Here is a 14,619-nt window from a genome sequence, read left to right as displayed (position 1 = left end):
AATCAACACCGAAAAGTCATAGTGTTACTTTTATGATAAAAAATACTGTATAAATTTGCAGATTTTGAGTGTAGACACTGCTGGCCGATCGTTTCTGTTCCCCTGTCTCTGTTCTACTATCGAAGGGAGTGCCTCTCCGACTTCTTTAATAGGCCCTCAATGTTCAACTTTCCTTTGGAAAACAATCAACAACAAAAGAAAATGTTAGCTTGAATTTCTTGTATGAAAATCACTTTCGCGACGTTGACTGGCGTATACGTCATGCAATTGAGGCACCTCCCATGGCTCTTCCAAGAAGCATCTTTCAACCTGGTTGTACAGGATAGCGAAACATATTTATTAATATGTAACACTACAATCACATTTACATTTACTAGATTCGGTATACTATTATGAGAATCATAAATCATAAGTAGTACACATATAAGCCCTGACTAACAGCACATTTGCAAACTCTTCCTTAATCAATGGGACATAGGCTTAGTAATGACGGTAGGTAGAAGAGCCAAACAGGCCCCACTTTGCCCGTATATGGCAATTGCAAATGAATAAACATAACTTGCTGAGTTCATCAAAGGCCACACATTCATTGCTTGCCACCTTATACACCCCTGACTGTATTTATTCAAGCCCATTGAATTGGCGTTCCAGTTATTGAGGAGAGTCCAGAATTGGAATGGATGAATCATTTATTTCAATCCCACAAAATAATACAAGGGAATAAAAGGGCACATACCACAAGTCTCAAACCCAAATACACGAACAAACCATGATAGATATGTCTTATGTACTATGAATACGGCTGTGCCTTCAAAGAATACCTCCAGTAGTAGCATCAGCCACAGCGCGGCGTTATTATGAAAACAAAATTGAACGGCTCATTCGCTGTGGTCATATAACCATACTGGCCACACATGGAAGTTTTCGCGACTTGTCGGACGCGACCGACGTCGTCGACGCTCGACAAAATGTCAATGAACCCATTAATTTTTATGGTCGTTCATGTCTGCGATTTATTTCACAAGAACAACAGGCAGGACGATCAACGACGATCGCGTTATTAAGTTTACGGAGGGCTTATGGCCAATTTTAAACAACACATAGAATAAGATTTCCTTTATTTAGGCCAAAAAAGAAAAGAAATGTTTCTGGTCAGCGCGCGCGTCACTTGAACAACAGCGCGTCACCTTTTTTTTCTGTTTGTGGCCGGCGGCCGTGGCTGCAAACCAAAATGGCTGAAGAGAAAGAGAAAATTCTTTGGGGCATGATCAGTGACTGCATGAACAGTATATATGTGACTATATTGATAAAACTATAAAACTGACCCTCCTCCCTCCCTTGAGGGGAAAAAAATGCGCGTCGCCGCACCATTTTTTAAAGAAAGACCTGACCAGAAACATTTCTTTCTTTTTTTGGCCTTAAATCATCATGACGTTTTAAAGGTAGAATGCGCCTCGGGGACAGATATTCAGACTCACAAACTTTTACAATTCTTTTCTGATCTGCCACTTGTGGGGTTCTTTTTAAAGCTCTTGGTGTAAGAAACTTTTTTACCGTCTTAGTTTTTAGAAAATCAAAAATTTTATTTTTTTCCATAGAGTTAACACAGGAATGGCGGCCATTTTGAATGACAAATATCGGTAAATCTTGGGTAGTTTGTTTCTCTTGTACCAAAATTTGCACGGTGATCACCGGTTTTATTCTTGAGTTTGAAAGAAAGTGGTTGAAATATTCTTTGAGGAAAAAATTAAAGCAAAAGTTTAAGCCCTTCACTTGCGAGGCGCATACTACCCTAACAATGAAAGGTTTTGCGCGCAGCTTTGGGCGTTGCCGTCAAGTCGTTAAAACACCTGAAGAACACAAGTTAAATAATAGAGGTATTGTGAAAGAGTTTTTATATCATGGTACTTGTGGTACGTATACATTCGCCAGGCCTCCGTAACAAAGATAGGAGTACTCATTTAATTTATAAATACATCTCAGTCATTCGACAGACGGATCTTTAAATATCTCAGATGTGTTCATTCGATGACGTGCATGCGCAGATGTGACACGTTCTGGATTTGAGGGAGAGTCACGGTCAGCGATGTGGTGCCGAACACTGGCGTCTCCATTTTATCGAACATTATTATTGTCTTCAACAATGAACCAATGTGACTAATCTTTCATAATTTGCACTTTTCTTCTTATCTCTATCTTATGTCTGTATATAGTGCACTTGTAGTTCGTAACCGACCCTCTCTTTATTTTTTCAGAATTACATTAGGACAGAAAAGAAATCAATAAATACAAATTTGATGGTCTTATCTCTTTCATAGGTTTATCAAGATAGTCTAGTGTAATATACCTATGTATTTGCGGACTCAAAATCGAATTCTTCCAACCTTAATAAAAGACTAGTACATCGCAAAGACGATAAATACAGCAAACCTTTTCAAAAACTGCAACGGAATACTGATTTCCCACGCTGCGTTTTACGGTATGCGCGGACTTTGAACCTTGTTACCTAAGTAAACGGTATTTCAGGCACTGATGTCGCTCATTTACCGTCAAGTGTGTAAAGTGTCTACACGTTTCAAGGTTTTCTCTCTGGGTTTACAGTGTCTGTAATCGTGCTCTTTGTTATAATAAGGACTCAGCACCGCCCACTTATGTTTATTTATCCCGCATTGACCAGTTCCCACTTTCACAGATCTCCAGACGTGTGTAGGTATTGTGCGCAATTCACTTCACAATTTAATTTTCGGGTTAGGCATGTATTCCGGCACCCCGACACGTTTGACGCAAGCTTCTGTAACTTGGTCTCACCTTTCAGAAACACAGCTTTCTGTTTTTCTATTTTTTTCTGGTTCAAATTGCTGGCAAGGAATGAAGCTCACCCACAGCTAAAATATGGGCGTCCGAAAGAAACGTCTAATACTAGTTACGCGGAGTAATTTGAACTGATCGTGATTCTCCGCTTTCTTGAACTGTTTCTATGGTGACATACTGAACGCCATGTGCTGAAATGATTCGTTAATCGGGTTTTCACCGAAACAAATTTTGTCTGGATTTGGATTCACTGAAACCGCGATAACATTACTCATACAGGTTATGTTGAAATACCTACTTTGATGTTTCAGCGCGCCGAGGCGAAAGAAATAGTGTTTCCGGCAACATGACCTGCTCTTTTGTTCAAATCTGCCGACCTTAAATCCCGCCTAAAAGTTCAAAAGAACGCATGATTTTAATGGCCTAAGACGATCAAAAATCGCTACCTTCGTCTCAGTATGCATTCTTTCAGTATTGTATTTTCTATGACAGTCAGTTCTGGACGGATTTGATTAAATATTTGTTATGAACATCCGCCCTCAGGTCAGGTAAGGCTAAAGGAGCAAGTTAAGCATCGTGTCACAAACTTTTTCTACCCCAGCTTGCTGAAAGGTGTGTGTAAAACAGTAGGATAAGACAACATTTCACCGCCAACGAGGACCTGTCATTGTGAGAGAGCTTACATAGAGGGTTGAACAATACCGTCATATTGAGTAAATTGTCAAGACATGTTATATTAAAAACCGAAATATAGCGAGAGTATTAGAAAGTTTGATTGTTCGTCAACATAAGGATATGAAAGTGTTTTTAAAATTACCTCCAAAGATTTGAATTTTGTTTTGCGAGAATAGCAGATGCACATTTTTCTAAACTTCTAAACTTTCCGGCAGGTATATTTTGCAAAACAACAGACCTAAAATATTATGACTACTTTAAATTACTTTAACTCTTCAAAGTTAACCAACCAACCGACCAACCAACCAACCAATCAACCAACTAACCAACCATCCGACCAACCAACCAACCAACCAATCAATCAATCAATCAATCAATCAATCAATACACCCGAGGGTACTCTACGGAAAGGCGAGTACCGTTTACGGGTTCAGTAAATGATTTTATAAAACCAATTTGTATATTCGGAAGCGGCTATTCCGACCTTAGGAAAATCTGTTTATTTATGATTGTCATAGAGAGTAAAGTAATTAGACTGTTGAGCGAAATTATTAATTCTGTCACTGTTCCGCATGATGTTGTATATATCCACTGCCGAATGCTCTCACCGACAATCAATAAAATGTAAATCACGCATTCATCCACACACACTGGTAGATGATCGTTCGAGGGCGCTCTTTGCGTTCTCTTCATCATGGACTTAGCTTGACAGCTTACAGCAGAGCGCAATAATTCTCGAGCGCTCACAGTTGATAGATCCAAAGTAAAAGATTTATTTTTTTTGCATAGAGTTAACACAGGAATGGCGACCACTTTGAATTTAAATACCGGTAAATCTTGGGTTATTTGTCTCTCTAGTACCAAAATTTGCATGGTGAGCCCCGATTTTAATTCTTAATTTTGAAAGAGAATGGTTGAAAGATTTCTTAAGGAAAGCTTGAGCAAAGTTTAAGTCTTTTACTTTCGAGGCGCATACCACCTTAATGTAAACCATCTTTGCATCAAAGTTAAATTACAGGGAGACAGACTGGGGAGGGGCACTGCAATTTAAGTGGTATACATGTATTTATCGCATTTTGACCTCTGCTAACCTTTCTTCACAGTATGGAGACTTTTATCCAAGGCAATGTTGATAAAAGTAGACTTGATACCCCCGTTTTTGACTCCACTGCACCTTTTGATCCACAGTATTTGTGACATAGCATTTTACAACAAATGTCGAGCTTTGACGAAGTATTTGACAACAAATGTAACCCCACATTTTACAGAAAGTCGTAGAGTTTGTGCACTGTAACATGAACATTCCAGGATACACCTGTACCAAATTCGGAACACAGCACCCCGTCTCAGGGGCCACAGGCAGCTTCATAGATACCAAGTTGTTTAACAGACTTCAACAGTTTAACTGTAAATCTACTGATTATTAGCACAACATTTATTTACGTAATCTTTATCTGAAAAAATTTGAGATCGAAATATGCCTGATGGGCGTATGATGCCAATGACAGGGGCTAACTGCAAAACAATCACGGTTCTGAGGTATTTCATCCTACACAATTAATACTATTCATTCGTGTGTTTGGCTGCCTTGGACAGTTGGGAGTGCAGGTCTGACACGCCACCTTAAACTCCAATCACCTTCTAATATCTTGATACAATCACTCCAAGATCACCTGTTACTCGTCTTCCAATAAATGTTACCTCATAAGGTTTACTGTCCGTCTGTACCTCTCCAGGGCTCACGATTCATTATTATCCTGGAACGTGAGACAGCTATGTTTCTCTTCAACTGAGCAAAGTCACCCGGAACGTTAAAATGCTACCATGTGATGCCGTGTTGATAAAATGTTTTTCTGAGAAACTGAACCTGTATATTTCCACCGTTATCTCTTGGAAACAGTTCTGAGGTAAACTTTTAATTGTTTACCATAAGGGTTTTCGATGTTCATTGCTAAAAAGCCCCTGAAAAGATCAAGATGACAATAAGAAACGATTGTAACTGAGTACAACCCTTTACATCATCATACCTTTCGTGGCTTGTGTGAGCAATTGAATGCAGCGTTGAAAAAACACGGCGATAATAAATGAATCCTTTGTTGACTGTATACAGAGACTAGAAGTCCTCGACAAAGGACTTAATTTGCCCTTCTGATTTTTTGTCTAAGTGTACATTCAAAGTCAAGAAGGTTTTTGTCCAAACAGTAGACTTAACAAAATTTAACACCTTACTTTTCAGTATGTGTTAGATTTGTGTAAGAGACTTCAAAAACAATAGACACTAAGGTCAGACTAACCAAGCAAGTGCCAGGCTCGCTTTAACAGCTATCGACATTGAAACAGTACGATCCATTTTATTTAGATTAGCATTCGAGAAACCAAAAATATTAGGCGCAAGCAAATACAAATATCCGTCTGGGTACCAGATTACGTAGCTGATGAAGGTGTATAACAGCTTAGAGTGACTGTTTTCAAGAAATTATGCATTTTTGAATAATGATCGGCAAACAAGGAAAACAAAAAAATAGCTATCTAGTAGTGCACATTTCAGCCAAAAATAAGTTGAAAGTGAAAGAAAAAGTGTGTTTGCGCCGACTTTACAGGATTGAAATATAATACTTATCAATTGCATGAGGCTTAACTTTTCTGTAATCTATGTCAACAGTTTATTTTGCAACATAGTAATTGTATTCATGGTGTAAATTATGAACATTATTCTGCTAGTTACGTGTAAATTCAAGATACCCGAAATTCCAAATTCCCCTGTAAAATGCAGCGCATTACAAGCATACATTCATGTACGCTAAAACAAAGTAGACTTTAAGAAGTTCTCTCTGCTAAAGGGCATAGTCACACCTGTGCTGATGTATTAGACGACATAAAATACCGACAAGAAGTACACAGCAAATATCCGGAATGTTCTGATGTTGTTAGAAATTATATTTTATTGTATGAAAGTATAATAGTATAAGTATCTTTGACATTTCACCTTTCAATGTGATAATTATTTAGTTAATCTTGTTCTGTTTCCTTTATTAGAGAATCACGGCTATTATGAGGTATTATGTTGATTTGTCGAGAGATTGTGTCCGAAATATTTAAGGTGTTACGATAACAAGAAAGGAGGTACATCATACTAATGACGTTTTCAATTGTCGAATTAGAGGGGTAAGAACATTTTTATGTAGCGGGGTCTTATGAAAAAAGTAATACTTTTATAACAGACACGCTGCTATAGTTGGACATATTACACACATTGATTTTGTAATATGTAATCGTTAGGTACCATTGATCTTGCAATATTGATCATTAATGTTATATTCTTCTGATTATATAATCCTTGAAAATGGGTGATTTCACAATGTATATTGATTATACTGTAACGTGGCTTGGTTGAGTGGTAGTTTGGTTCGTGATCATTCGGTACGTATACTGTTTGTGGTTGGCGGTGCTATCCAAGTTGCGCGTATAAGGGTCCAGTAATAACGTACATACAGGCGAGTGGTACATTATTAATCTCGACACTTCTACATGCACATTGTTACAATATCTAGAAAGGTCGGCTGTCTACAACAGACGTAGTCCACCACAGTCAAACAGACTGGGCTTCTCACTGAAGTCAGTACGTCAAGGTCTCAAAGCAACTACATCTCAGTGTCTAGTCGAATTAGGGAATGTCTTTCGCTATGCGTCTATAATTGACAATCGGAATGGTGAAAGGTATATAGGAAGGTCGCTCCCATCGGAGTACAGTTATTAAGTAGCAATTAACGTAGCGTCCGGTCCATGTTAGTGACTTAAGCAGTTGAAACAATAATCAAGGTCACGATCAATCACATGTCGAGGGTAACTGTAGGTCAGTTCATTGTCGACCGTTACAGTTAAATTTAAGGGTAAAATTCTAAACAATCGTCCGGCTATACCACAATACAGTATACATACAGATGTTCATACATAACCTGTAATTGAAGCTTACTCTTTTATACATAATAGATATACCTTCCCCAGTTCTACAAATTACAGAAAATGAATATCCCAATGCCATGTGGGAATCACACTGCGGATATACAAGTGTAAAAGGGAAAACTAGACAGTACTCAGATTAAGATGTAATATTTAAAAATAGTACATACTTTGCAATTCTAATTTTGGATACAAACACTTATAATGACTTAAGGACATTATGTATAATAATCACAAAGTTACCATTGTGTTTTTTTCACAGATTTAGCTTTTTTGAGCATTGAAATCACACTCTGATTCCAAGGATCTTTGGGGTCTGACTTCGGGTGTTGAGTATTGATATGATTTCACTTGATTTTGCTTTGTTTAATCTCCTACAGGATTTTTACATCTTTTTGAAAATTAATTTTCATCATGAAGAAGGTTTTGCTGATTGTTCTTTCGTCTTCGTGAACATATAATGATGATTATGAATACGATAAGGAGTACAGCTATTGCTGAAATAATGCCGATCCACCATGGTTCAAGAATAGTCGCCTGCGTTGGGATAGCGCCTTGGAGGGCAATGTCTGAGAGAGAGAGAGAGAGAGAGAGAGAGAGAGAGAGAGAGAGAGAGAGAGAGGAGAGAGAGAGAGAGAGGAGAGAGAGAGAGAGAGAGAGGGAGAGACGAGAGAGAGAGAGAGAAGAGAGAGAGAGAGCGAAGAGAGAGAGAGAGAGAGAAGAGAGAGAGAGAGAGAGATTTTAGACTTACTTACCACAAAATCTCTCACATGGGTTATAGAGAACTTGTGGTCAAACGATTTTTTAACTTTTGTATAAAATTTACTGATTTTACATGTTCCCGCACTTTCGTTTAATATTCATTAAACAAGGAGGAAAATAAACGACAACGTGTTATTATTATTATTTTTCCAACTTATCCAGGAAAAGATAGTATAACAAATACATTGACCTGCAATAAGAAAACTAAAATCAATATTCTTTCAAAGAACAAATTTGAGGGTCAATTCCTTAATCGACCGGTATGGCCCTATGAGAAAATCTGCGACGACAAAATTGAGAAAACTGACCTAGAAATTAACATAGGCTAGCATCCTCATGTCAACAAATGTTAAAACTTTTAGGAAACTGCTCACAAAACGTATCAGTTTGATGATGTTGCCAAACAATTTTAGCTCATTTGTTGTAGATGTTTCCAACGCATTCGACTTGGCCAAAACAATTTACATAATATGCTAATTCATGATGACATCACTTTGACTTATGTCATAAAGTTATCAACAAGACCTCACTTCAAAAACTTTCAAGCTATGCGACAATATTTTGAGAACCAGCTTTATGTCTCTCCGAGAAATAATGTTTCAGTCAAATGTGCTATCATTTGACTAAACGGGAGTAAAGTCTTCTGCACGAATCAAACAACAAAAGCACATAGCTATGGGCTTTTCAGAAGAAAATTTTTTTGCTTAAAAATTTCAGAAAGAAGTAAGAAAACAATTTTACGTATACAAATTTTCGGCTAATCCGGTCAAATTTGAGTCTGGTTATCCCAGATATACATTATTATTATACACCTACGTCTTTGTCACCTATGTCAATTTGTGTGAAATTATGCTGCTGACGTAAAATTTCTACAACGTGCACCGCGCAGCGCGGGTTGAAATTTCGTTCTGTACGCTTAGCGGACCAGCTGAACGCGTTCCCAGTCTGCTCGCTATCGCTCAGTGCAGTGCTCGAGAGGCATCCAAAAAACGCCTAAATTTCGACTTTTTTCAGGTAAAGTTGGACTAAAAAGGTGTGTAATAATAAGGTTATTCACAAAATACCGGGATTTATGTCCTCGTAAATCGTACGTTACGGTATTGTCCCAGACGCGTAGCGTCGCGTCGAGGACAATACCTCCGCTGCACGATGTACTCGGACACAAATCCCGGTATTTTGTGAATAACCTTATATAATTCATTTGGTTTTTATCGTGTTTAGCATTTTTGCCCATTAAAATATTTTCGTCAGTTGTTAATTCACTGGAACAAAATCGATTAAATATCCAGCCCATGATCTGTGATGCAGCAACGCAAAATACGAAGGTGACAAGGGGAGGTTCAGGGTCTTGCAGTGCATTGATAAGCACTGAGCCATACAAATATACATATTTATAAAAAAACCCACACAAACCTACACCTGGTAGCCTTTACACTGAATAATGATTTTCAAAGGTTTCTTTAGACTCAGAATATTTAATACTCACCATTGTCACAGTTATCACCAATAAAGCCCGTCTTGCACACACAGACATAACGATTGATGTAGTCTACGCATGTTCCATCATTCTTACACGGGTTACTGGCACACTCTTCAATGTCTGTAGGAGGAATTCAAAAGCAAGAAAGGTTGATCAGCTTAGGCCAAAGTAATTAAATTCTTTGTTTTGCGTCCCCACTCGCTTAGGTTTTTAAGGTTTTCATGAAAAACACACACAGTGTATTTGAAAAGGAAATTTTAGGACATCACCGCTTAGCTTTTCTGAACTAAAATTTTGTTACAATTTTTTTATTTGCTGCAATCAAATTACGTTGTGTTAATTTTCTTGTGTGTGTTTTTCAGCCGCTTAGACGCCCATTTAGAGTGGACGCAAAACAAAGAATTTAATTACTTTGGCCTTATCAATTTTGACATTTTAACTATTGGACAGGTCACACCATGCTCTAGACAAACAATATTCTCTTTCATATTCAAGAATGAACATTAGTGGTTACTGTCTTCCGTTTTGGACTAAAGAAAGAAATGGCTAAAATTTATCAAGTTAACTAGAAAAAAAAAAACATGCTGATCTTCTGTGAATTTAACACTACGGGGAAAGGGTGAACATTGTTACAATATTTCCCCCCACAAACAAGTCATTATCAGTGACACTGCACCATCAATATTCTTATACTCAGGGTTGCTGAGGAACTCTATTTATCCACTGCTGTAAAGTGTTACCAGTAGTCGAGCCTTTACAAAAATGCCGAGTGTGTGAATCAAAAGATTAATTGTTTTCGCCTCGTAACAGATGAAAGTTATGAAAACTAATATTGGTAACCAATTGGTGAGATGTTACTTGTAGCGTTATCGAGGACTTTGAGGTTCAATAAAAATTTGGAAAGCATTCCAGTTGCAAAAGATCTAAGCTAGTCCTTCTATTAATTGATAACCTTTGCCAAATCGTATACCCTGAAAACACAGTTGCTAAATTGTTTACAGAATGAGTTAATTTTAACAGCATTTCAAGAAAATCTAAACATTAGGCACAAGGATTATTCTGCTACAAGTTTAACCAAACGTTAATTTCACAATATTTGTAAATAGGCATGATAGCCTTTTTAACTAAATGTTTATTTTACTGCAAAACAACTCTTAAACATTTTCTCTTAGTTAATTGTTTTTATGTATATAGTGTGAATGATCTAAATCATGTATGTTAGTGTAATGGCTCGTGACCTAAAAACGGTATAACGAAATGGCCACTCTGCTACCACGTTAGCATGACTTGGCAACTGATGTCTCTATGTACCATACATTGCACTCTGTTGTTAAACAGAGTTTGAATGAAATCTATGCAGACATATCTAAGTGATGACTCTGCACTGGTACTGACATGTCAAATCTACTATTCCCCGACCACGTGTCCGAAAAGTGAAATATCAGTTTTCTTGAAGGGTACCAAAGTGAGTCAAAAACAACTATATACATAAAAACATATGATATTTCAGGTCAGAAACGTCAGCATATTACATAAATTTGAGTTATCATTCCCCTTTTTCCTGTCCTGTTTTACATTTAGTTCAAGGATATAGAAACATGTGTCGGTATTTACTTGCGGTGCAGCGTTCTCCTGTGAAGCCTGGTATACATACACATCTGTAAGAACCCGGATTGTTTACGCATGTTCCACTGTTGTGACACGGATTGAATGTCGAGCACTCATCGACGTCTGGAATTTGAAATAAATTTGTGAATATCATTCAATATGGCCGTGCACACTACACAGAGTTTAAAGTAGGTGGCTAACACATTTAATGCTATTTAATTTTGCAAAATGTATCGCAAAAAGTATTCTATAAAAAGAGTTCACTAACAGTTGTTTTGTCAACATTTCTCACCTTGTCTGATGAAAATACTTTATCTTTTGTAACATGCAAGACCGATTTCTCTTTTGGAAATAAAATGATACTATTAAAATCAAGTTAACCAACTTTTACAATTTTGAAATACGGTTATAGGGAAACCTTTTTTACATCATAATTCGCTTGTAAACTGTAAGTGGTATCATTTGAATTGATTTGAATTTATGTACCTGCTTCACAGTTGTTTCCAGTGTATCCCGATATACATGTACAGGTATATGAACTACCAGCTGAACTACATGTACCGCCCTGCTGACAGGGGGTGTTTCTGCATGGGTTGATAGCTGGCGATATCAAAAGCAGTATACATTAGCACTCTGCAATGATGGTTATTATTTGTTCATTTTGAGTTTTACAATCATCAACACTAAATAATCAAACTGTAACTTTTAAAATTAAATCTACATGTGGCGTAACGTATCCGAGAAAGTTATTTTGATATTAGAAGTCTTCTTCAAATAACAGAAATTGAAGTTTTTGATTTTTTTGACAGTTTCTATTTATAGTTTTAAAGTTCAACCTGATAACCACGAAAACTCATTGTGTAAATGACAAAACTGGAATAATGTTTAACCAGTTTTTTGTGCTGCATTGGTTGATTAAATTCACAGATTTCATGGGTAGTATATCAATAGTGTTTAGATCCAATTCAGCGTGACTGCCTTTCTTAGTGGGAATAATAACGAAGTCAGTTTAAACACTATGGTCTAAATTCTACGTAGACTTACCTGTATTGCAGGTGATGCCAGTGAAGTCTGATGTACACTCACAGATGTACATACCAATGGCATTCCGACAGATTCCATCGTTTTGACATGGATTACTGGCACACTGGTCAATAACTAGCAAAGGTTGAAAAAGACAAAACCTCAATCACCTCATGTAAAACTTTTTCGAAAATAAAAGACGTTGGGCATTTAAGCTTTTCTTTTATGTTTCATCTGAGCATGAAATCTGATTTTAATCAGCGGATCTCATGAAAAACTGATTCCATCTGAACATAACGATAGCTGATCAGAAAACACATTACAATGGATGTCTATATCAAATTTTCTAATATTTTTCTGAATGTTGTTTTGAAATGCGGGCTTTTCTTTATTTTAATGAGAGCAAATGTTGATGTGAACTAAGTTTAAGGTGACTGACCGGTCTGACAATGAGTTCCTGTGAAACCAGGCGTACACTGGCATTTGAAACTTCCCATTTGATTCTGGCACACTCCGCCATTCATGCACAATCCAACAGTTGCACACTCATCTATGTCTGCTTGGAGATGCAAAAAAGAATATTTTGCTTTGAATAATAAAACTAAATGCTCAAATAGATTGACACAGGAATAAGAATATGTAAGTCAGCTTTTATCCTTTTTTGAAGCCCTTGTTCGCCACTTTTTCAACATGGTAAGCTTACCTCATAGAATTCAACTGACAGAGTACTTTGTTCAATATCTAACTGAGTCATTGTCAGCATCGATTGCTGTTGCTGTCACAATGAGCATATTAAGCCAAATAACTATGACACCATGTTTTTAAATGCTGCAAGGTGTTCCTACCATAACAATTAATGTTTCATACTCATCGATGCATGCCAAGATAAATAGAAAAAACAACATTCGCCGTACCTTGTGTACAGTCACTTCCCGACCATCCTGGTGAACAACGGCAAATATGACCCTCAGTGGTGCCACCATTCTGACAACTTTCGGCACCTATTTTGAAAGATTTCAACATTTAGTACGCATACGCTATAGGTGTATGTGAAATGGAAGCTCTTGCTTCAATATAGGAAGCTTAAATGTTTTGAAAACCATATCATATGCTAAATGTAACTTGGGGTAATTATAAATACATGAAATTAGATTTTGCTAATTGTTTGATGAAGCCTAAGCATCATTAATATACAGCTGGTCAATAAGTTAAAAATTATTTTCTAATGCTAGCAACTGAGGAACAGCCATATGTACATCACACAGTGCCTGCTCTCTTCTGAATGTAATCGTGAAGCACATCCAAATTATGCAAGAATTGAAGATCTGAGGAAACATACAGTTTCTAGTAAACCTACCAGGTATTGTACAGTCCTCTCCTCCATATCCGTCTGAACAACGACAAAAGTATCCACCCATAATATTGACGCAGACACTGTTATTGCTGCATGGATTCAATAACATGCACTCATCGATATCTTCAAGCAAGAAAAGATAGTTTATTTTATAAAAAAGATAAAGTCAAAATTACATTGTGACAAGAAGCTCTAAAGATTCCTATACATATGAGTCTCACAAAACTAGTGAAATCAGTCTACTGATAACTACTTGGCACTATTTTTAGCAAAGTGTTATCGCGTTCTGCCAATTCAGCGTAATGTGCATTTCATGAACATCTCTTCCCCACCACTTACCAGTTTTACAGTTTATTCCTGTAACTCCATGGGTGCAGTTACATGTGTAGCTGTTTTCAGTCGCTCTACAAATGCCTCCATTCTGGCATGGATATTCTGAACACCAGTCCCCTGTAAAATCAAAAAAATATAAAGACAGAGATTTTAGAAAGAAAGCCACAACAGCAGGTACTGATAAGTGGACGGCTAAAAATTTTTTATCAAATCTCCACAATTTAAAAACGTATAATTGAATCAAAACTCTACGGAGACACACTTTCAACCGATTGATTAAAGGTAAATTGACTGTCTGAGTAGCTTTAATGTCACATCTAGTTATAGATAGAGACGCATCGCTATTTGTCTAATATACCCAAGTATTAGTGAGACGTAATGATATTTGTTTTAACAAGTTTACATTATCGATCGCATCTGCAATGGTAGGAAAGAATAGAAGTCACGCCTAGTAAAACTTTGTGACTATTGATTCCTCATCACCTCATGCATATTGGTTTTAAGCACTGTGTTGAGACCTTGGAGATATCATCAACAGATGGAGGATACCGACAGTTCATTTTAGCTGGATCTGTTATGATAAACGTGGTGAAGAGGAAAGTGAGAATGTCTG

The 14,619-nt window shown here is 37.1% G+C and overlaps 1 protein-coding gene across 1 annotated transcript in view; it reads right to left on the bottom strand.

Annotated features, from left to right (window-relative positions):
• Positions 1–6,402: 6,402 nt before the first annotated feature.
• The window catches only part of LOC139152237 (neurogenic locus notch homolog protein 1-like), a 191,826-nt gene continuing 183,609 nt past the window's right edge, over positions 6,403–14,619 (bottom strand). The window contains exons 45-53 of the mRNA XM_070725378.1: positions 14,013–14,123; positions 13,677–13,796; positions 13,234–13,320; positions 12,759–12,875; positions 12,341–12,454; positions 11,783–11,896; positions 11,303–11,419; positions 9,695–9,808; positions 6,403–8,015 (exon numbers count right to left, since the gene is read on the bottom strand). Coding sequence (XP_070581479.1) covers positions 7,849–8,015; positions 9,695–9,808; positions 11,303–11,419; positions 11,783–11,896; positions 12,341–12,454; positions 12,759–12,875; positions 13,234–13,320; positions 13,677–13,796; positions 14,013–14,123 — 1,061 coding nt within the window. The 3' untranslated portion in view covers positions 6,403–7,848. The remainder of the gene's footprint in view (positions 8,016–9,694; positions 9,809–11,302; positions 11,420–11,782; positions 11,897–12,340; positions 12,455–12,758; positions 12,876–13,233; positions 13,321–13,676; positions 13,797–14,012; positions 14,124–14,619) is intronic.

The sequence above is a fragment of the Ptychodera flava genome, chromosome 15 (genome assembly GCF_041260155.1).
Source record: "Ptychodera flava strain L36383 chromosome 15, AS_Pfla_20210202, whole genome shotgun sequence".
Lineage (NCBI taxonomy): Eukaryota > Metazoa > Hemichordata > Enteropneusta > Ptychoderidae > Ptychodera > Ptychodera flava.
The sequence above is the reverse complement of the archived record's forward strand: the minus strand, read 5'-3'. Positions and strand labels throughout refer to the sequence as shown.